Consider the following 24,697-nt stretch of genomic DNA (forward strand, 5'->3'; position numbering starts at 1 on the left):
TTCTTGCCTTGGTGTACCGGAAGAGTCGGCTCACACCTGGGCTTGGATAATGCGTGCAAGGTTTATCAGTAGAAGTAGCTCTCCATCGGCCGTGGTGGCTCACGCCTGTAATCCCAGCACTGTGGGTGGCTGAGCTGGTCGGATCACAAGGTCAGGAGATCGAGACCATCCTGGCTAACACGGTGAAACCCCATCTCTACTAAAAATACAAAAAATTAGCCGGGCGAGGTGGCGGGCGCCTGTAGTCCCAGCTACTGGGGAGGCTGAGGCAGGAGAATAGCGTGAACCCGGGAGGCGGCGTCTGCAATGAGCCGAGATCGTACCAGATGGGGGAACCCTAAGGGAGATGGTTTTCTCCTGGAGTTGGGCCGCCCAGTGGCCAGGACTCTCCTCCGTCTGCCCCAGCCAAACTCTGCGTCCTTGTCGTTCGGTGGATGGCCTGCCGGCGTGTGGGCGTGTGGGTGCCTGTCCTTGTGCTCTTCTGCTGGCGTGCTGCTCTCGACGACCAGGCACTTTCTTCTGCCGATGTTCTCCTCTTTAAGTCTGGCCTCCTGTGTGTCTGTCCGCTAGGGTGTCGGGTTTTTATAGGCCCAGGATGGGGACGTGGTAGGTCAGGGTGGTCTTGGAAATGCACCATTTGGGCGGGAAAGCAGGAGTTCCTGTCCTCACCTAGGTCTGTGGGAGTGGAGCCCTAGCCAGGGGACCCACTTTTCTCTACCCAGCACTTACCTCCCCCGTTCCATATCATTTAAAGAGGCCATGCTCTTCCCTTCCCAGCACTATAACATTTTTAAAATGTTTTAAAACTTTTTTCATCCTCTCCAATACATGAATTAATAATCCATATTTCAGATTTTGAATTAATGAATATTTAATGTAAAAAGTGTTGTTGCATTTTCTTTTATAAATTTGAGAATAAAAGCAAAGAATGCTGAACCTTCAAAAAACTATGAGAAGACTCATACAGAGTTTTGGAAGTAGAAGGACCTTAAAAGTCACTTATAAGGTCACTTATTTTTGTTTTATAGTTTAATGTATTTTAATAACAGACAGGAACAGCAAAAAGACAGCATTAAAAACATGTACTTGAATGTAGGACAACTCAAAAAAGTAGAGTGAACAGATGGAACCTACTCTATGATTAAAATGCTACAAACATCATTTAGTTGCTGTCAATAAGAAATTTACTTACTTTCCAAAAATCCAAATGCAGGCATTGTCCAGAAAAATTTAACAGGTTTATTTGTAATTGTTATGGCTAGGCATGGTGGTTTATGCCTGTAATTCCAACACATTGGGAGGCCAGGACAGGCAGATTGCTTGAGCCCAGGAGTTTGAGACCAACCTGAGCAACATGGCAAAACCTTGTCTCTACAAAAAATAAAAATTAGCTAGACGTGGTGGCATGAGACTGTAGTCTCAGATGCTTGGGAGGCTGAGGTGAGAGGATCGCTTGAGCCTGGGAGGCTGACGCTGCAGTGAGCCGTGGTCATACCACCGCACTCCAGCCTGAGTGACAAAGTGAGACCCTGCCTCAAAAACAAACAAAATCAAACAAAAGAACAAATTAAATAATTGTTATGAAGTTGAACTTTTAAAACTTGTTCACTGAAATGTTTTGACCTTCATTAAATGCTTTATGTCCCACATTTATATTGAAAATCCACATACAAATAAAAATGGAAAAACTACCAACACATAATTTCTGTTCCCTATTTTTTCACTCACTGTCTTTTTTTTTTTTTTTTTTTTTTTGAGACTGAGTCTGGCTCTGTCGCCCAGGCTGGAGTGCGGTGGCCGGATCTCAGCTCACTGCAAGCTCCGCCTCCCGGGTTCACGCCATTCTCCTGCCTCAGCCTCCCGAGTAGCTGGGACCACAGGCGCCCGCCACTTCGCCCGGCTAGTTTTTGTATTTTTTAGTAGAGACGGGGTTTCACCGTGTTAGCCAGGATGGTCTCGATCTCCTGACCTCGTGATCCGCCCGTCTCGGCCTCCCAAAGTGCTGGGATTACAGGCTTGAGCCACCGCGCCCGGCCCACTCACTGTCTTATACTTAGGTGCCTTTTGACCCTATGGGGAAAAAATAATGTTCAGAACTACCAGTAACAGGAAGAAGATAATATTTTTTCAACAGAAGTTTTCCATCATAGTAGATTCCTTTTTTTTTTTTTTTTTTCTTGAGACAGTCGCACTCTGTCACTCAGGCTGGAGTGCAGTGGCGCGATCTCTGCTCACTGCAACCTCCGCCCTCCGAGTTCAAGTGATTCTCCTGCCTCAGCCTCCCGAGTAGCTGGGATTACAGGTGCCTGCCCCTGCGCGCAGCTAATTTTTTGTATTTTTAGTAGAGACAGGGTTTCACCATCTTGGCCAGGCTGGTCTTGAACTCCTGACCTCATGATCCACCCGCCTCAGCCTCCCAAAGTGCTGGGATTACAGGCGTGAGCCACCGCACCTGGCCCATCATGGTAGATTCATAAGGATGCTTTCTACAAATGCAGTGTGCTAGTTGGATATCTTTTGGCATGATTGTTACATATTTGGCGTGGATAACATACAGGTTAGTGTCTTCAAGAAGGCCAACCAGACAGGCCTACTCAACCAGAGAGATAGCTATTTGTCAAAATACCAATAGCTGTACTCTAGATGTGCCAATCTATTTTGAAGTCCCGAACAATTTCTCACCTCAGACGCTGGAAGAAAAGTTTGCCAATCAGAAGTTCAGGGGACTTCTGATTAGTACTTACTACAGAGTGCCTCGCAAATAGGTCTGTAATTCTGAGGTTTCTTCACCTATCCTGTAGAGGGCACTCTCTTAGGAGCAGCTGGTTTTTTTGTTTGGTTGGGTTTTTTTGTTTTAATTTTGGAAATGGCTTTACTCTGTCTTCTAGGCCGGAGTGTAGTGGCACAATCATAGCTCACTGCAGCATCTGACTCCTGAGCTCAAGCAACTCTCCCAACCTAGCCTCCTGAGTAGCTGGATTACAGGTGTGAGCACTGTGCTTGATCTCTTATGAGCAACTTTTGTAACCACTTGCTTACTGGATGCTTTACTTCCAGTTAATTTGTGAACATTATTGTGCCTTTTATAAGCCATGGTATAGAGACCTCCTTACTTATTCTCCTCCTTTGGCTGGAGCTTGGCAAGCTAGAGGTGGTGCTGGCATTCTATAACTACTTTATTTTATGCATAAAGAAGTAAGAGCCCAGAAAAATTATATAATTTGTCCACAGTGGCTAAAGTGGGGCTAAAACTTACGACCTCTTTTCACTAAACTACTTTACCACTTTTATCTGAAATATTTTGGGAATGTAATATTATCAGTAATAGACTACTTATTTCCTAACAACTGGTTGTTTGTGATAATGTTAAATTATAGTTAAATTTTGAAGTTAAATCACTGTTCGTCATGCTTGCTAATACTTGATGTAATGCCTTAGGACAGATTTTCCTACCTAGGTGTCTCAGTCAAAGTAGTGTAGACTGGGTGCTTAGTTCTAGAGTCTGGGAAGTCCGTGTTCTTAATAGTGCCTGTAGATGATTGTCTTCTTATTGTAACTTACAGGTTACATGTAACTCACATGTCAATGTTCTCACATGGCAGAGAACAGAAAGATCCTGTGTCTCCTCTTTTTAAAAAAATTTTTAATTAATTTATTTTTTTTTTAGACAGAGTCTCACTCACCCAGGCTGGAGTGCAGTGGTGTGATATCAGCTCACTGCAACCTCCACCTCTCAGGTTCAAGCGATTCTCCTGCCTCAGCCTCCCAAGTAGCTGGGATTACAGGCACACGCCACCACACCCAGCTAATTTTTTGTATTTTTAGTACAGACAGGGTTTCATCATGTTGGCCAGGCTGGTCTCAAACTCCTGACCTCAAGTCCTCAAGTGATCCACCCACCTTGGCCTCCACCTGGAATTACATGAGCCACCATGCCTGGCCTTTTTTTTTTTTTTAATAAGGGCCCTAAACCCATTCATGAGGGTTCTACCCTCATTATATAATTACCTTCCAAAGGTTCCACCTCCATATAGTGTCACGTTGGGGATTTAGGCTTTAACGTATGAATTTGCAGGGCACATAAATATTCAGTGCATTGGCTAGGTGTGATGGCTCACACCTGTAATCCCAGCACTTTGGGAGGCCAAGGTGGGCGGCTCATGAGGGCCGAGGCGGGTGAATCACGAGGTCAGGAGTTGGAGACCAGCCTGACCAACATGGTGAAACCCCATCTCCACTAAAAATACAAAAAATTAGCTGGGCATGGTGGCGTGTGCCTGTAATTCTAGCTACTCGGGACGCTGAGGCAGGAGAATCGCTTGAACCCAGAAGGTGGAGGTTGCAGTGAGCTGAGATCGCGCCACTACACTCCAGCCTGGGTGACAAGAGCGAAACTCTGTCTCAAAAAACAATAACAGCAAAAAAAATTAGCCAGGCGTAGTGGTGTGCGCCTGTAATCCCAGCTACTCGGGAGGCTGAGGCGGGAGAATTGCTAGAGCCTGGGAGGCAGAGGTTGTAGTGACCCGAGATCATGCCATTGCACTCCACCTGTGCAAGAGAGTGAGACTCTGCCTTAAAAAAAAAAAAAAGGAATTCATTAAATGTTCAGCTGTTTCTTCCTACTCACATGTACTGTGGTGTCCTCCTCCACCCACTGCTTTACCTAGAATAAGAACAACTTTGGGTCTTTTCACTCTTGGAAGAGTCTTGTCATATTCTACTTTTTAATCCATTTAGTTTCCTTTTGTCCTTAGATCTTACTTTTAAAGAAAAGGTTGTGATTTTTAGGTTTTCTAACTTGTTGTCAGGGAGGTGTTTTGGCTTCTTATTAAGATGGGAACAAAATTATTTGCGTCTTTCTATACTCTAAGCAGAAGTGGGAGTCTCTTTTTTTCACATTGGTCGAGACAGTGTCTTGCTCTGTCACCCATCCATACTGGAGTGCAATAACACAGTTATGGCTCACTGTAGCCTCGAACTCCTGGGCACGAGCAGTCTTCCTGTCTCAGCCTCCCAAGTAACTGGGACTATAGGTATGCACTACCACACCCAGCTAATTTTTTTTTTTTTTTTTTGTAGAGACAAAGTCTTGCTCTGTCACCCAGGCTGGTCTCAAGCTCCTGGCCTAAAGCAATTCTCCCACCTTAGCCTCCCAAAATGCTGAGATCACAGGCATGAACCACTGTTGCCTGGCCTTTTTTCACTTTTTTTTATTTTTTTTCCCTGAGATGGAGTTTCACTCTTGTTGCCCATGCTAGAGTGCAATGGCGCGATCTCGGCTCACTGCAACCTCTGCCTCCCAGGTTCAAGCAATTCTCCTGCCTCAGCCTCATGAGTAGCTGGAATTATAGGCATGTGCCACCATGCCCGGTTAATTTTTGTATTTTTAGTAGAGACAGGTTTCACCATGTTGGCTAGACTGGTCTCGAACTCCTGACCTCAGGTGATCCGCCCACCTCAGCCTCCCAAAGTGCTGGGATTACAGGTGTGAACCACTGTGCCTGACCCTTTTTTCACATTTTAACATATGTGATATGATAAATCATTTTATCTTATCTAAAAAGCTGTCAGTTGAGGCTATTATTATTATTATTATTTTTGAGTCTCGCTCTGTTGCCCAGGTTGGAGTGCAGTGGTGTGATCTCGGCTCACTACAACCTCTGCCTCCTAGGTTCAAAGGATTCTCCTGCCTCAGCCTCCCGAGTAGCTGGGATTACAGGTGCGCACCATCACACCCGGCTAATTTTTGTATTTTTAGTAGAGATGGGGTTTCACCATGTTGGTCAGGCTGGTCCCGAACTCCTGACCTAGTGATCCACCCACCTGGGTGTCCCAAAGTTCTGGGATTACAGGCGTGAGTCACTGTGCCCGGCTGAGGCTATTATTTCCTTATCACCAAGAAAAATAAATACTGTCAAATAATTTTACAGTGCCACAAATATGATATATCTCACTGTAGGAGATTTTAAGATGTGATCAATGTATATGTTAAAACTGATAAAATATGGGAGTTGTCACCTATGTACATGTGAACTTGATTGTTAACTCTGGCAGAATGTCCACTTAACAGCAACCCTTCAGTGTTTCTGTCAACAAACCATATGAGAAGTCAAATGAGTTGTATTGTTTGAAAATGTTTCATTGGATAACAAAGTGTTGATGGTTGCTAACGTTTAGTGATGGGCCTTTGGAATTTGTATGTATACTCCACTTTGTATAGTAGTAAGTTTTTTATAATAAAAAGATTAAAACTAGAAGAAGCAACCTTCCATTGGCACTTTCTGGCATGATCAAGAAAGCATGTGCATTAAAATTTTCAGTATCAGTGTTAGTGGATGGAAAGAAAATTCCAGAGACAAAAGTCGAAATAATTTTTTAAGGAAATGTTGGGTTATGATTCTCAGTGATGTTTTTAATGACACATAAGGTAGAAATGTATGGAAAAATAGGACATAGTTGACAAATTTGAAAAGATACTCAGAGGAATCTAACTCTAAATATGAAAAAGTTTTAGAAATACCTACACCAATTTATTTTGCTTTTGTTTTTCTTTTTACGGGCTGTATAAGAATGATTTTAATAATCTCTGTCCAAATAAGTCTAAAGGAGCTTATCAAGAAGTAAAGCATAAACATTCTAGGGGCTAAGTCATGGTTGTAGTTTAAGCAGCATACTTTTTAGTATCTCTTATTCTGAATAAAAAAAAAGTAAGCACCATGTATATAGTTAATCATTTTTAGTGTTTCCAAGATACTGCTTTTCTTCATAGGCTATAAAAAGCTTTTGTTGTTTATGTTAGTAACAAAAACAATTTTGCAAATGGAAACATTTTTAGAAACTTTACTATTTATATTAATATTATATAAATTTATCCAGTTTCCAAAAATTTGGGTAATGCTAAAATCATTTTCCAACAACTAGAAAAAGACTAGGAAAATTATCATTTCTATTTTGTAATAAAAGCTTGATAAAATACACATTAGTTAGCTGTATACAATGTTCTCATAATTTAGTAAAAGCAAAAAAAAAAAACCTAGAAAGCTAAATCCTAGTGGAAAAATCTTTATTATTAAATTTTTAATTGTACTAATTCTGTACTTTTATGTACAATATTTGGTGTTTCAGGTTTTTCCAAAATCTAACCTTTGTTACATTAAAATTTTAATATTTTATTTAATTGGTAATGTCCTTTAAAGAACATTAATCTAAATTTTAAATATTGAAATTTAAACATGTCCACATATTTCAGAATTAAAAATTAGATTAAAAAAAATAAAATTAGATTCCTTATCACTTCTCATTCCTAGTTGAATTTGAAATACATTTATCAAATAAGTAATATGGTTCAGTTCTTTTAGGAATTATAACGTTGGATATCTTAACTCATTTGCAGAAACAGTTTTATCCATAATGCCATATTAATGTTACATTTAATATTTAACTTTATTTTTTATAGAGAAGACTTAAAATAATCTTTATTAACTCATATTTATTTGAATTACACAAGAATGTAAGAACACATTTAAATATTCAGCCTTTCTCATTTGGATGTAGCAAAACTTTGTTTCATGTTAGACCTATGAATTTTTTTATTCTAACAAACATTTAAAGAAATATCAGTTTTTGGCTGGGCGCGGTGGCTTATGCCTGTAATCCCAGCACTTTGGGAAGCCGAGGTGGGCAGATCACGAGGTCAGGAGCTCGAGGCCAGCCTGACCAACATGGTGAAACCCTGTCTCTACTAAACATACAAAAATTAGCCGGGTGTGGTGGCACGTGCCTGTAATCCCAGCTACTTAGGAGGCTGAGGCAGGAAAATCACTTGAACCCAGGAGGCGGAGGTTGCAGTGAGCTGAGATTGTACATCTATGACATGGATAATATTCAGTGATAAAAGGAAATGAACTACTAAGCCACAAAAAGACATGGAGGAACCTAAAGTACATATTGCTAAGTGAAAGAAGGCAGTCTGAAAAGTCTATATATTGTATCATTACAACTATATGATTTTCTGGAAAAGAAAAACTATAAGCACATAAAATATCCTTGTATAGTCATCAATCTATAAATTATTTAGTTTCGTGTGTGTGTATGTATTGAAAATAGTTTATTTTTTAGGTTTAGCAAATTCTAAAAATGAGTTAGTTTGTTTTGTTTTTTGTTTTTTTTTGTTTTTTTTTTGAGATGGAGTCTCACTCTCTTGCCCAGGCTGGAGTACAATGGCATGATCTTGGCTCACTGCAACCTCTGCCTCCCGGGTTCAAGTGATTCTCCTGCCTCAGTCTCCTGAGTAGCTGGGATTACAGGCACGCATCACCATTCCCGGCTAATTTTTGTATTTTTAGTAGAGATGTGGTTTCACCATGTTGGTCAGGCTGGTCTCAAACCCCTGACCTCGTGATCCGTCTGCCTCAGCCTCCCAATGTGCTGGGATTGTCAATAGTTATGCTGTGAACATGTGTGTAGAAGTTTGTGTTTGAACACTTGGTTTTGGTTCTTTTTAATATATGCTTAGGAGTGGAATTGCTGGGTCTTATGGTGATTCCATGTTTAACTTTTTGAGGAACTTGCAAACTGTTTTCTACTGTATATTTACCATTTTATATCCCACCAGCAATGTACAAGAGTTCTGATTTATCCGCATCCTTGCTAGCACTTTTTATTTTCTTTTTTTTTAAATTGTAGCCATGCTAATGTATGTGAAATAATATCTCACTGTGGTAAAATGAGTTTTATATGTAGCTTTTCTGCCTGTAAGTTACTCTGTATGTTAAAAGGAGGCACAATGATCAATATGTTAAAATCTATTAATATCTAATAAATGGGCTGGGCACAGTGACTCATACCTGTAATCCCAGCACTTTGGGACACCAAAGTGGGCACATCAACTTGAGACCAGGAGTTCAAGACCAGTCTGGTTAACATGGTGAAACCCCATCTCTACTAAAAATACAAAAATTATCCAGGTGTGGTGCTACACATCTATAATCCCAGTGACTCAGGAGGCTGAGGCACAAGAATGCTTGAGTCTGAGAGGTGGAGTTTGCAGTGAGCTGAGATTGCACCACTGAACTTCAGCCTGGGCGACAGAGCAAGACTCTCTGAAAAAAAAGAAAAAAAAAGAAAAAGAAAATCTAATAAATGGCCTGCAAATTAAGAATATTTCAGTGTTGTTTCAACAGATCCATCTATAGAAATATAGTTTTGGGCCGGGCGCGGTGGCTCAAGCCTGTAATCCCAGCACTTTGGGAGGCCGAGACGGGCGGATCACGAGGTCAGGAGATCGAGACCATCCTGGCGAACACGGTGAAACCCTGTCTCTACTAAAAAATACAAAAAAACTAGCCGGGCGAGGTGGCGGGCGCCTGTAGTCCCAGCTACTCCGGAGGCTGAGGCAGGAGAATGGCGGGAACCCGGGAGGCGGAGCTTGCAGTGAGCTGAGATCCGGCCACAGCACTACAGCCTGGGTGACAGAGCAAGACTCCGTCTCAAAAAAAAAAAAAGAAATATAGTTTTGACATTTTAATAAGCAACTTCTACTTAATTTGATTGAGACAAATAAATTCATTAAAACAGGACTGCCCATTAGAGGAACTCTTCACCATAGAGGCATCCTACTTTGCCATAGAAGCTTCTAATTTGAGTATAACATGCTTGATTTTGATTGAATATAAAGAATGAATAAAGATGCTGGCAGTCATCAAGCACAGCCTCTGGTCAGTATTACCAAACATTGCATAACTATGTCTAGTAAAATAATGAACAGCTCTTTCATAGGGTAACTCATTCTATTTTAGACAGGTCTATTTATAAGCCATGTTTTTCTGTATGCTGAACTAAAGGCTGTTATCCTTGAAGATACACTGATTGGAACTGGTTATTCTTTCTTGGTCCAAATCAAGTCCATTTTTTGATGTGAAGACAGCTATCACATCCTCCCAAGTTTTCTTTTTTTCTCATCAGATGTTTTCAGTTCTTTCTACCCATCACAGTTCAGAGGTCTCATACCTTCACAGTTGCACTTGCTGTCTTTTGGATATGCTCTAGTTGGTGGCCATCCATCCTAAAGGGTATTTGCTCTAGACATGATCTGACCCACAGAATGGAACTTAACACATAAAATGTTTACATGTTCATGATAGCCCTGTGATTTACGTATGTGTATTTCCATTCCATTCTGCAAGTGAGTAAACTTGGGCTCAGATAGGTGAAGAAACTTCCCGAAGGTCATATATTAAGTGGAAGAACTGAGCTTCAAGTCCAATTCAGATTCAATTACCTGCAAAGCCATGCTATTTTCATTAATAATAATATCAATATTGATAAACATAACTACCATTTATTGCGTAGATAACACATGCTTTTTTAAAAAAACTTTAATTTTTTTTTAAGAAACATTCTCACTACATCACCCAAGCTGGAGTGCAGTGGTACAATCATGGCTCACTGCAGCCTCAAATTCCTGGGCCTAAGCAATCCTCCTACCATAGCCCCCTGAGTGCATGCCACCATGCCTGACTAATTTTTTTTTTTTAATTTGTTTTAATGCCTGGCATTTTGCTATGTTGTCCAGGCTGGCCTTGACCTCCTGGCCTCAAGTGATCCTCCTGCAGCAGCCTCCCAAAGTGTTGGGATTATAGGCATGAGCCACCGTGCCCAGCCAGATAATATATTCTTGACATCATATAAGTACCTAAGATGGCAGGTACTTAGACTGCCATCTAAATCTTACAGCTAACTTGGGAAATACAGAGTACTGTTTTTATAAATGAGGAAATTGAGGAGTTAAAACCAAATGTGATTCTAAAACTATTAGATTCTAAGACTCTTAATAGTATACTATCCTGTCTACACTGTTTCATGGTATAGTTGATATTTCAATAATTAGGAGCACACCTACTTGGTGTTTCAGTGTTCCAAATCTATATGGAATAGTGTGTATGATTAAAAAATATAATTTGTAATTATCACAAATTTGCTAATTTTTTCTTTCATTTCCTTTGATGCAAAAACATTACTGATTTGATTATACATTGATACAGCCTTTCTAAAGGGCAGTCTGTCAGTATTTAACAAAATACTTTTTCAAAAAATGATGATGTTTCAAAATTTGTTTTCTTTTAGGTCCACCTCATTCATTTAACCGAGATGAGACAATAATCATTGCTTTGGCATCAGTCTCTGTATTAACTGTTTTGATAGTTGCCTTATGCTTTGGATACAGAATGTTGACAGGTAAAAATTACCATTTTTTGTCCTATCATTTATTAAACATGCAATTTAAGCAGTTTATTTGCTCCTTTTAAATGCCCTATGTTAAAAAAAAAATAGTCTCAAAGTTATGCAAAGTACAGCCAGCCTCAGTAGTTATCACATATGGACAGTATTGTTTCATCATTTAAATTATCAGTCACTACCCCTTTCCATGCCACTGGATTATTTTGAAGCAAATCATGGATACAATATATCTATAAATATTTAATTAGATATTTTTATCTCTTTAAATATTATCTCTATAATACAGGAGCTGTAAGAATACATATCCATAACACCATTTTCACATCTGAAAAAATAACAGTAATTCCTCAGTGTCATCAAATGTCAAGTTGGTTCTAATAAACTTTAGGTTTGATGGACTGTTTAGGAAGTCAGCATTCATTCACTCGTTCAAATAACTTCTATACAATCTTCTTTAAAGTTTTTATAAAAATATTGCTTAGGGTTTTAAACTTTTAAAGTAAGTCATTATGAAAGTGTCTCCCAGAATTTGGCTTTCATGCTATTCTGCATTCATCTTCATTTATAGGTATTACCTAGTTTAGTAAATCGCTTTACTCCTATTGACATTAGGCGTAAATCTTGCTGCTAATCTTTCTGCAGCTCTTCTTTCTAAGTGTAATATTATAAAAAGTGTAAAAAGATATTCATTTTCAGGCCGGGCGCGGTGGCTCAAGCCTGTAATCCCAGCACTTTGGGAGGCCGAGACGGGCGGATCACGAGGTCAGGAGATCGAGACCATCCTGGCTAACATGGTGAAACCCCGTCTCTACTAAAAAAAAAAAAAATACAAAAAACTAGCCGGGCGAGGTGGCGGGCGCCTGTAGTCCCAGCTACTTGGGAGGCTGAGGCAGGAGAATGGCGTAAACCCGGGAGGCGGAGCTTGCAGTGAGCTGAGATCCGGCCACAGCACTCCAGCCTGGGCGACAGAGCGCGACTCTGTCTCAAAAAAAAGAAAAAAAGATATTCATTTTCAGAAAACCATATAATAGTAACCTGTTTCCTGTTCCTATAGGAGACCGTAAACAAGGTCTTCACAGTATGAACATGATGGAGGCAGCAGCATCTGAACCCTCTCTTGACCTAGATAATCTGAAACTGTTGGAGGTAAGTTTGCTTTTAGATTATGCACTATTTTTCTACTATGATACTAGACCTGGAACAGTGACTTCATTCACTTATTAAGACATTCATTCATTTATTTAACCCTTATTTACTAAATTACAATTTTTTTGTCAAGGCCTATTCTAGGCACTGGGAACATAGGTGAACAATACAGATATGTGTCCTGGGGCTTGTATTTGAGTTGAAGAGTCTACAAACAGGTACAGGAATGTATAATATAATTGCAAGTAGTAGTAAGTGCTATGAAGAAAAGTATAGTGAATAAGAGGCTGGGCGCGGTGGCTCAAGCCTATAATCCCAGCACTTTGGGAGGCCGAGAGGGGCGGGTCACTAGGTCAGGAGATCCAGACCATCTTGGCCTACACGGTGAAACCCTGTCTCTACTAAAAAATAAAAAAAACGAGCCGGGCGCAGTGGTGGGCGCCTGTAGTCCCAGCTACTCAGGAGGCTGAGGCAGGAGAATGGCGTAAACCTGGGAGGCAGAGCTTGCAGTGAGCTGAGATCCGGCCACTGCACTCCAACCTGGGCGACAGAGCGAGACTCCATCTCAAAAAAAAAAAAAAAGAAAAAGAAAAGTATAGTGAATAAGAAAATGATGAAAAGGGAGTTATTAAAGAAAATATGGGCCAGGCACAGTGGCTTATGCCTGTAATCCCAGCACTTTGGGAGGCTGAAGCGGGTGGATCACCTGAGGTCGGGAGTTCAAGACCAGCCTGACCAACATGAAGAAACCCCGTCTCTACTAAAAATACAAAATTAGCCAGGTGTGGTGGCGCATGCCTGTAATCCCAGCTACTTAGGAGGCTGAGGCAGGAGAATTGTTTGAACCTGGGAGGCGGAGGTTGCAGTGAGCCCAGATCGCACCATTGCACTGTAGCCTGGGCAACAAGAGCAAAACTCTGCCACAGGAAAAAAAAAAAAAAGAAAAAGAAAATATGGCCAGGTGTGATGGGTCATGCATGTAATCCCATCACTTTGGGAGGCCAAGGCAGGGGGATCCCTTGAGGTCAGGAGTTCAAGACCAGCCTGGCCAACATGGTGAAACCCCATCTCTACTAAAATACAAAAATTAACTGGGAGTGGTGGCACACGCCTGTAGTCCCAGCTGCTTGGGAGGCTGAGGCTAGCGAATTGCTTGAACCCAGAAGGTGGAGGTTGCAGTGAGCCAAGATCATGCCACTGCATTCTAGGTGACAGAGCAAGAATCCATCTCAAAAAAATAAAAAATATATATATTTTTTTTATTTAGAAAGAAGTTGACCTTTGAGTAGAGATTTGTACAGGGTATGAGGATAAAGACATGAAAGTTTGAAAAGAGTGTGCCACAAGGAATCCATAATAGACAACAAATAAATACTCCTTGTCTGCATATAGTACATATTTTTGTAGATACATAAGTCTCTTATATATAGAATTTAAGTTTCATTTGGTGATATCTCAGAAGCTATTTGGTGATATCTCAGAAGCTACATTAAAAGTGTTACCATGATGAGTGTTTTTATGATATTTATTAAGATTGACTTGAAAACTATGGTCCCCAAACCAGAGACTATTAAATAATAGATATGATAGATTTGACTATATAAAAAAATTGTAAGAACTTTCTGTTTTGGGAGAGACATACCGTAAACAAAGATAAAAGCCAAATTTGAAAAATAAATTTCAACATATAAGGGAAGACTTGATAAAGAACCGATATAAATCAAGATGAAAGAAACATTCTATAGCAAATGGACAAAAAGTCTAGGTGCTGTGACTCACACCTGTAATCCCAGCTCTTTTGGGAGGCCGAAGTGGGTGGATTGCTTGAGCCTAGGAGTTCAAGAGAAGTCATAGGCAACATGGTGAAACCCCATTTATTTTATAAAAAATACAAAAATTAGCTGGGTGTGGTGGCACATGCCTGTAGTCCCAGCTACTCGGGAGGCTGAGGTTGAAGGATCACTTGAGCCCAGGAGGTAGAGGTTGTGGTGAGCCTAGGCAACAGAGACTCTGTCTCAAAAAAAAAAAAAAAAAAAAAAGGGACGAAATATATTAACTGCCAATTCACAAAAGTAGTAAGTGTGGCTGAGAAATGTGCAGTAAGATGTCCAATTTATGAGGCTGAAAGAAATACTAGTTAACCAATGGAATTTTAACCATGATTAAGTGATAGAAACACTTCCAAACATTGCTGAATTAACTATATATTGATACAACCTTTTAAAAGGACACTTTGTATAATTTTTACTTGGAAATAGTGTATTAAACACAACATATATCCTTAAATAAATGATGGTAAATCCCCCACCTGTTTTAATAAAAAGTAAAAGCAATCCCCAGAAGCCAAAAATAACGAGAATGGGTTACATTTTACTGGTTCTTTGTGTGTTGAGTAATTTTTTTGTATTCTGGATATTGCGAATATTGTATTGTGGAACACTGGACTCTTCTAAAGTGTGTCAATTTTTGCTATTTTAGTAAGCAATTAACTTGGTTGAACATATACCACAAACCTGTCTGGGGCAGAAACTCAAATCTCAGTTCAGTGATTTTATCTTTTCTTTTTTTTTTTTTTGAGATGGAATCTCGCTCTGTCACCCAGGCTGGAGTACAAGGCACGGTCTCGGCTCACTGCAGCCTCCACCTCCTGGGTTCAATTGATTCTCCACCCTCAGCCTCTATATAGGGATCTTTATGCAAGTATTTAAGTCTCCACACAAGTGACTACAGGCGCATGCCACCACGGCCAGCTAATTTTTGTATTTTTAGTAGAGACGGGGTTTCACCATGTTGGCCAGGCTGGTCTCGAACTCCTGACCTCATGATCCACCTGCCTCAGCCTCCCAAAGTGCTGGGATTACAGGCAGGAGCCATCACGCCTGGCCTCAGTTATTTTATCTTTAGCTGGAGACTGTCTTATATATTCATTGGGTTTCCCTCTCTCTGAATTTCTCCTTTCTAGGGTTCTCCCCTCACTTTTTAGCAACTGTGGCTGTCCCAAATATGTCCTGAGTTTCTCAAGGCCAGAACAATTTTCTGTTTTTCTTTTTTTTTCTTTTTGAGACAGAGTCTCGCTAGGTCACCCAGGCTGGAGTGCAGTGGCACGATCTCGGCTCACTGCAAGCTCCACCTCCCAGGTTCACGCTATTCTCCTGCCTCAGCCTCCCGAGTAGCTGGGACTACAGGCACCTGCCACCACACCTGGCTTTTTTTTTTTTTTTTTAAGTAGAGACGGGATTTCACCGTGTTAGCCAGGATGGTCTCGATCTCCTGACCTCATGATCTACCCACCTCATGATCTACCCACCTCGGCCTCCCAAAGTGCTCGGATTATAGGTGTGAGCTACCACACCTGGCCTCTTTTTTCTTTTTTTTTAAATTGAGACAGAGTCTTGCTCTTTCGCCCAGGCTGGAGTGCAGTGGTGCAGTCTCAGCTCACTGCAACCTCCATTTCCCGGGTTCAAGTGCTTCTCCTGCCTCAGCCTCCTGAGTAGCTAGGATTACAGGTGTGTGTCATGATACCCGGCTAATTTTTGTATTTTTAGTAGAGACAGGGTTTCGCCACTTTGGCCAGGCTGGTCTCAAATTCCTGACCTCAAGTGATCTTGCCCGCCTTGGCCTCCCAAAGTGCTGGGATTACAGGCGTGAGGCACCACACCCAGCCTAGAATGATTTTCTACAGCAATTTTAGTTCCACTGCATGTGCTGATTTCAGCCTGCCCTCAAGCTAAAAGCCATAAAAATGGGTAACTTGCCCCATGCCACTTTTTTCTCAAAGCCTTAATGCCTCTCAAGATCTGCCTTTAGATCTTTTTTTTTTTTTTAATTTTGTCCAGCATTTATAAATGTTCTCTGTGGGCAGGCTGGGTCTGATAGGAGCTTCATCAGCCATACTAGAACAGAATTTATTAATTTCTTGATAATGGAATAAACTGTAAGCAACAGAGAGCTGTGGCATTCCGTTTAAATTTGTACTTTATTGGCTGGGCACGGTGGCTCATGCCTGTAATCTCAGCACTTTGGAAGGCCAAGGCAGGTGGATCATGAGGTCAGGAGATTGAGACCATCCTGGCTAACACGGCGAAACCCCGTCTCTACTAAAAATACAAAAAATTAGCCGGGCGTGGTGGCAGGCACCTGTAGTCCCAGTTACTCAGGAGGCTGAGGCAGGAGAATGGTGTGAACCCGGGAGGCAGAGCTTGCAGTGAGCCAAGATCGCGCCACTGTACTCTAGCCTGGGCGACAAAGCAAGACTCCATCTCAAAGAAAAAAAAAAGAAAAAAAAATTGTACTTTATTATTTAGTAAATTTGATTGTTCAATTGTGATATTAATACCTTGCTTTCTTTAAAACACAGCTGATTGGCCGAGGTCGATATGGAGCAGTATATAAAGGCTCCTTGGATGAGCGTCCAGTTGCTGTAAAAGTGTTTTCATTTGCAAACCGCCAGAATTTTATCAACGAAAAGAACATTTACAGAGTGCCTTTGATGGAACATGACAACATTGCCCGCTTTATAGTTGGAGATGAGAGAGTCACTGCAGATGGGCGCATGGAATATTTGCTTGTGATGGAGTATTATCCCAATGTAAGTTCTTCATAAAAAATAAACTAAAGTCACATGCGGTGGATCACTTGAGGCCCAGAGTTCAGGACCACCCTCGCCAAAATGGCAAAACTCCGTCTCTACTAAAAATACAAAAGTTAGTCGGGGGTGTGATGGCGCACATCTGTAATTCCAGCTACTTGGGAGGCTGAGGCACGAGAATTGCTTGAACCCGGGAGGCGGAGGTTGCAGTGAGCTGACATTGTACCACTGCACTCCAGCCTGGGCGACAGAGCAAGACGCCATCTCAAAAAATAAAAAAAAATAAACTGACATTTATATTAGTTGTTAATCAGACTTCAGAGAGGACCACTGTATTACAGATAGAGCATTGCTGACTCACAACTGGATTATTCATGTCTGCAGTGAAATAAGGATCTCACGCCAGAATGTGAATCAACTAATTATACTGTTTGTTTGCTGTCTCCTCTTTCTTTTTGTTTTTCTCTTTTTTATTTAATTTTTGACAACAAGTTTTTCCATGAAAGAAGCAGTATCATTCTGATGCAAACTTCTTTTCTCATCAGCAACTGGTAATAGTTTGTAGATAAGCACTTTGAGTAGCACCAGTACATACATGAATATATTTACAAAAGCCTTTTATTTTCTACTTATTAACCATAACAATATAATCTATATTCGTACTGGTGAGTGATACACTTTTCTATCTTAATTTGATCAAATAATTGTTTCAAAGGAAATAATCATTCATAATTTTTAATATTGGAGCCATAAAAATTGATAATGTTTAAATTCCCTTTACCTTCCCTTCCTCTCCTCTCTACATTCCCTTCCTCTCCTCTCTACACACACAAATGTCATCCTAACTCTTTCGAGATTCTGAAATATAGTAGTTCATTAGATCTTCATGGAATCCTAACCTATTTGCAAATTCTTTATAAGGATGCGAACTTACCTCTTCATGTTAAAAATCTCCGTTTTTTTTTGCATTTTTTCCTCTATATAGGGATCTTTATGCAAGTATTTAAGTCTCCACACAAGTGACTGGGTAAGCTCTTGCCGTCTTGCTCATTCTGTTACTAGAGGACTGGCTTATCTTCACACAGAATTACCACGAGGAGGTAAGAGAGTCAATAGATGAAATTGACACTCATGTGGGTTCAGAATTCACAACAGGAAATTTTAATTATATCTTCAAAGTATAAAAGTATAATTTATCTTATCAGAGATTTATTATTAGCTAGTTGTTTGAAAGATTCGGCATGTAATATATTTGAGATGTAACAGAAAGAGCTTTCCTACGCAGCTGCCAAGATGGCAGAGGGGCAGTCCTGGTGCTTGATAGCTGAGTCCAACTGCTGGGCTACCTGGAGGCTGTCATGACCCAGCAGAGAAAGTAGTGGTCATGTGCTGAGAGGACATCACCATTTCTGGCAGTTTCTACAGAAACAAGTTAAAGTACCTAGCCTTCCTCTGCAAGCAGACAAACACCAACCTTTCCCAAGGACCCTACCATTTATGGGTCCCCAGCCATATCTTTTGGCAGACCACCTGCAGTAGGCTGCCCCACAACACCAATCAAGGCTAGGCTTCCCTGGATCACTTCAAGGTGTTTGATGGAATCCCACTGCCATATGACAAGAAAAAGCAGATGGCGGTTTCTGCCACCCTCAGGGTCATATGTCCGAAGCCTCGAAGGAAGTTTGCCCTACCTGGGGCACTGGGCTCACAAGGTTGACTGGAAATACCAGACAATGACAGCCACCATGAGAGAAGAGAAAGGTCTATTACCAGAAGATCTATTACCAGAAGAAAAGCAGCTCATGAGGCTATGGGAAAAGGCTGAAAAGAACATTGACAAATACATGAAGGTGCTCAAGGCCCACAGACTCCTAGTGTGAGTCCAGTAAAGACTGTTTATTCCTCATTCTTGTCCTGGCCTGCCCTTCTTCCATTGTTGCCATGGGGATGTAGGGGACCCAGGGGCAACAGTCCAGGTGCCATAGGCAGCCTGGGACTTACAAAGCTGGAGATAAGAAATGAATCTTAGTCACTGTCTTTCTATTAGGTTACTTTAAACAACTCTAAGAGTTGTGCAGACATAATTTGTCTATGATGTACTTGTTTGCAAGAGAGTTTCATCAAATCATTAGTAAAAACAACCAGCTACTTCAGTTGGAATGTTAGCAGCCCAGGTGCGATGATTCATGCCTGTAACCCTAACACTTTGGGAGACCAAGGCAGGTGGATCGCTTGAGCTCAGGAGTTTGAGACCAGCCCAGGTAACATGGTGAAACCCTGTCTTTACAAAAAATACAAACATTAGCTGGACATAGTGGCATGCACCTGTAGTCCCAGCTACTTGGGAGACTGAGCTGGGAGGATTGTTTGAGCTTGGGAGGTGAAGGTTCTAGTTAGCTGAAATCACACCACTGTATTCTAGCCTGGCTGACAGCTAGACTCTGTCTCAGAATAAACAAGAACAAAACAAAACAAAAAAATAGCAAATGTGTATAGGAACACTAATTAAAGAGGTGCCCTACCTTGTGAATGGGGAATCTGTTTATACTTCCTACCTTGTCATATACTGTACTCTGCAGCTGTTAGGATGTGAGAAAATGCTTCTAGGAACAGTATGAGCCTGGTGTTGTACAGGGTATTTATGGATGTATAGGCTAGGAATATATGTACCCAAGGGATTACAGGCATTGTATTCCATTCCCTGTACTTTGTGATGAGAAACAAATAATTTTAAAGAAAAAAAGAAAAGAAATATAACAGGAAGAATAAGAGAAAGAACTTTGGCTGGCATGGTGACTCATGGCTGTAATCCCAACACTTGGAGCATTCAAGTGATCTCAGGGATCACTTGAGCACGGGAGTTGGAGACCAGCATGGGCAACATAGTGAGACCCTTTCTCTATAAAATGTAGAAAAGTTAGCCAGATGTGGTGGCATGCGCACATAATCTGAGCTACTTAGGTGGCTGAGGTGGGAGGATTGCTTTGAGTCCAGGAGGTCTAGGTTGTAGTGAGCTGTGTTCATCCCACTGCACTCCAGCCTGAGTGACAGAGGGAGATCCTGTCTCAAAAAACAAAAAAAATGAAAGAAAAAGAACTTCAAGACTTATAGGGGCCATTAAGAATTTAATTCTGGCCGGGCACGGTGGCTTATGCTTGTAATACGAAAACTTTGGGAGGCTGAGGCGGGCGGATCATGAGGTCAGGAGTTTGAGACCAACTTGACCAACATGGTGAAACCCCGTCTCTACTAAAAGTACAAAAATTAGGCAGGCGTGGTGGCGCGCTTCTGTATTCCCAGCTACTGAGGAGGCTGAGGCAGGAGAATCGTTTGAACCTGGGAGGCAAAGGTTGCAGTGAGCTGAGATCACGTCACTGCACTCCAGCCTGGGTGACAGAGCGAGACTCCCTCTCAAAAAAAAAAAAAAAAAAAAAAAAAAATTCTTGTCCATCAATAATTTCTGAGTTGGGTGCAGTGACTCATATCTATAATCCCAACACTTTGGGAGGCCTAGGCAGAAGGACTGCTTGAGCCCAAGAGTTCAAAACCAGCCTAGACAACATAGTCAGACCCCCATCTCTACAAAAAGAATTTTTAATCAGCTGGAGGTGGTGGAACACACCTGTGGTCCCAGCTTCTCAGGAGGCTGAGGTGGGAGGATCGCTGGAGCCCAGGAATTCTAGATTGCAGTGAGCTATGATCATGCCACTGCACTTCAGCCTGGTGACAGAGTGAGACACTGTCTCAAAATAAAAGAAAAATGAATTCCTGTTCATACTCTGAACATTCTTCCTCCAACATATAAATGCGAGCATACTTAGAAAATGTTCTTTTCAAAAGAAACTATCCACAGAGTAAACAACCTACAAATGAGAGAAAAATTTGCAAACTGCACATCCAACAAAGGTCTAATATCCAGAATTATAAGGAACTTAAACAATTGAACAAGCAAAAAACAGCCACATTGAAAAGTGGGCAAATGACATCAATAGACACTTGTCAGAAGACAACATATAAGCGGCCAACAAATATATGAAAAAATGCTCCATATCACTAATCATCAGAGAAATGCAAATCAAAACCACAATGATAATACAATCTTACACCAGTTAGAATGGCTGTTAATGAAAAGTCAAAAAACAACGAATGCTGTTGAGACTGTGGAGAAAGGGGAACACTTATACGTTATTGGTGGGAGTATAAATTAGTTCAGCCACTGTGGAAAGTAGTTTGGAGATTTCTCAAATAACTTTAAACAGAACTACCATTTGACCCATCAATCCTATTACTGGGTATATATCCAAAAAGAAACAAATAATTCTACCAGAAAGACACAGGTCTTCTGTTTTTTACAGCACTATCCACAATAGCAAAGATATGGAATCAACCTAGTTGCCCATCAGCAGTGGACTGGATATACAAAATGTGTTACATGGCCAGGCGCGGTGGATCACGCCTGTAATCCCAGCACTTTGGGAGGCTGAGGTGGGCGGATCACCCGAGGTCAGGAGTTCAAGACCAGCCTGAGCCAACATGGAGAAACCCCATCTCTACTAAGAATACAAAATTAGCTGGGCGTGGTGGTGCATGCCTGTAATCTCAGCTACTCGGGAGGCTGAGGCAGGAGAATTTCTTGAACCCGGGAGGCGGAGGTTGTGGTGAGCTGAGATTGTGCCATTGCACTCCAGCCTGGGCAGCAAGAGTGAAATTCCATCTCAAAAAGAAAAAGAAAATGTGTTACACATACACCATCGAATACTACACAGCCATAAAAAAGAATGAAATCATGTCCTTTGCAGCAACATGGATGGAGCCGGAGTAGGTTATGCTAAGCAGGAACAGAAAACCAAATACCACATTTTCTTACTTTATAAGTGGGACGTAAACATCGGGTACTCATGGACATGAAGATGACAGCAGTAGAAACTAGGGACTACTGGAGTGGGGAGAGAGGGAGAAGGGCAAGGGCTAAAAAACTAACTGTTGGGTACTATGATCATTACCTGAGTAACAGGATCATTTGTACGTCAAACCTCAGCATCCTACTATAAACCCAGATAACAAACTTGCACATGTACCCCTGAGTTTAAAATAAAAGAGACCAGGTACCATGGCTCACACCTGAAATCCCAACACTTTGGGAGGCTGAGACAGGCAGAGAGCCCAAGAGTTGAAGACCAATGTGGTGAAACCCTGTCTCTACAAAAAGTATAAAAAATTTAGCCAGGCATAGTAGTGCGCACCTCAGGAGGGTAAGGTGAGAAGATTGTTTGAGCCTGGGAGGTGGAAGTTACAGTGAGCCAATATCTTGCCACTGCACTCCAGCCTGGGCAACAGAGCAAGACTATGTCTGAAAAATAAATAAGGATAGGCACAGTGGGTCACGCCTGTAATCCCAACACTTTGGGAAGCCAAGGCGGGTGGATCACCTGAGGTCAGGAGTTGGAGAACAGTCTGGCCAACATGGTGAAACCCCATCTCTACTAAAAATACAAAAAAAAATTGGCCAGGCATGGTGGCAGGTGCCTGTAATCCCAGCTGCTCGGGAGGCTGAGGCAGGAGAATAAACAAGAGCGAAACTCCATCTCAAAAAAGAAAAATAAGTAAATAAATAAAAGAAAAAAATGTTCTTTTGATTCTAGGGCATTTTCAGACTTTTTAAAGCCCATTTATGGACCTTAGGTTAAGAACCTCTTAGCTAGGCTATATTTTCCTTGTATTTATTTTGTTTAAGTGAACTACAGTGCATCATTAATTGTTTTTAATTTTTAATTTTTGTGCATACATAGTAGTGTATATTATGAGGTACATGAGTTTTTTGTTGTTGTTGTTGTTGTTTGTTTTTTTGAGACAAGTCCCGCTCTGTTCCCCAGGGTGGAGTGCAATGGCACAATCTCAGCTCATGGCAACCTCTGCCTCCCTGGTTCAAGCAATTTTCCTGCCTCATCCTCCCAAGTATTACAGGCATGCGCCCAGCTAATTTTTGTAATTTTAGTAGACATGGGGTTTCACCATGTTGGCCAAGATGGTCTCGATCTCCTGACCTTAGGTGATCCGCCTACCTCCACCTCCCAAAGTGCTGGGATTACCGACATGAGCCACCGTGCCTGGCTGGCTTTCATTTCAAAGTCACCTCATTGTCCATCATGCCAGTCAGCAGGGAAAAGTAAGGGAAGGTAAAAGGAATTGTCCCTTTCTGTCTCCAGAAGTCCCACTCCTATGCTTGTTTGTTTCCCAGAACCTAGTCCACACTTAGTTCCAAAAGAGCCTGGGAATATAGTTGTTGTTGTTGTTTCCTGCTTGCATTGCTGCCTCAAATGATATTGGGTTCTGTTACTAGGTAGGAAGAGAAGAATACGTTGTGGGGTTTAGTCTTTGCTCGTGTTTCAGAGCTATGTAGTTATATTCCTTGTCATAACTGTGGTCTTCCTCACCTTTCATGCATATTTTTGCTAGTTGTTCAGAGCATCTTTTTTTTTTTGAGACAGAGTTTAGCTCTTGCTGCTCAGGCTGAAGTGCAGTGGTACTATCTCAGCTCCCTGCAACCTTCGCCTCCCGGGTTCAAGCAATTCTCCTGCCTCAGCCTCCCGAGTAGCTGGGATTACAGGCATGCGCCATCATGCCCGGCTAATTTTGTATTTTTAGTGGAGATGGGGTTTCTCCATGTTGGTCAAGCTGATCTTGAACTCCCGACCTCAGGTGATCTGCCCGCCTTAGCCTCCCAAAGTGCTGGGATTACAGGTGTGAGCCACCGCGCCCAGCTTGGAGCATCTCTTTAATACATTTGCTTTCTCAGTTTGTTTCAATATACACCTCACCTCATAGACACCCCTAAGTTAACTTTGCTATAATTCTGTCTTTGTGCTTTCTTCTACCCTCATCCCTTGCTGCATTTTCTTGTCATATTATAGCCTTGACATTATTTTTTCAATCTTTCTGACATCTTTAGTGAAGAGAACTTTAATATATCAGTTTCTTAGATCTTTGTTCCATTGTATATTAGCATGGATCATCTTTTCTAGCTGATACTTCATGTATAAATAATTTATCCTGAATAATTTATCAGTTCATTTATCTTGACATCTTGCTTCTCTTAAATACAGAATTGTCCAAAGTATTGCCTGTGTCAGCAACTTGATGCACTTACTGTAGTGCTTTAGCACATTAACCACTGGACTGTGTCCACTTAGCTCTTAAATATTATACTGCCTTTAAAACGTTGGCTTAGCACAGAACTTAAAATACCATCCTTTTCAAGGCTTGCATAATTTAGCAAGGTTTCAAGTCAAATGTAGGCTGAAAAGAATGATTGCCATCAGATATAAGTTTTATTTATTTATTTATTTTATTTTTATTTTATTTTTTTTTTTTTTGAGACGGAGTCTCGCTCTGTCGCCCAAGCTGGAGTGCAGTGGCAGGATCTCAGCTCACTGCAAGCTCCGCCGCCCGAGTTTACGCCATTCTCCTGCCTCAGCCTCCTGAGTAGCTGGGACTACAGGCGCCCGCCACCTCGCCCGGCTAGTTTTTTGTATTTTTTTAGTAGAGACGGGGTTTCACCATGTTAGCCAGGATGGTCTTGATCTCCTGACCTCGTGATCCGCCCGTCTCGGCCTCCCTAAGTGCTGGGATTACAGGCTTGAGCCACCGCGCCCGGCCTAAGTTTTATTTAAACAGAACAGTTACTCTGAAACATTAGCTAATGTTACCACTAAATAAGGGTAATAG

At 41.4% G+C, this 24,697-nt stretch overlaps 1 protein-coding gene across 1 annotated transcript in view; it reads left to right on the top strand.

Annotated features, from left to right (window-relative positions):
* BMPR2 (bone morphogenetic protein receptor type 2) overlaps positions 1-24,697 on the top strand; it is a 202,059-nt gene that overhangs the window by 142,657 nt on the left and 34,705 nt on the right. Inside the window, exons 4-7 of the mRNA XM_025404320.1 lie at positions 11,125-11,235; positions 12,293-12,384; positions 16,742-16,972; positions 17,958-18,072. Coding sequence (XP_025260105.1) covers positions 11,125-11,235; positions 12,293-12,384; positions 16,742-16,972; positions 17,958-18,072 — 549 coding nt within the window. The remainder of the gene's footprint in view (positions 1-11,124; positions 11,236-12,292; positions 12,385-16,741; positions 16,973-17,957; positions 18,073-24,697) is intronic.

Source organism: Theropithecus gelada, chromosome 12 (assembly GCF_003255815.1).
Source record: "Theropithecus gelada isolate Dixy chromosome 12, Tgel_1.0, whole genome shotgun sequence".
Lineage (NCBI taxonomy): Eukaryota > Metazoa > Chordata > Mammalia > Primates > Cercopithecidae > Theropithecus > Theropithecus gelada.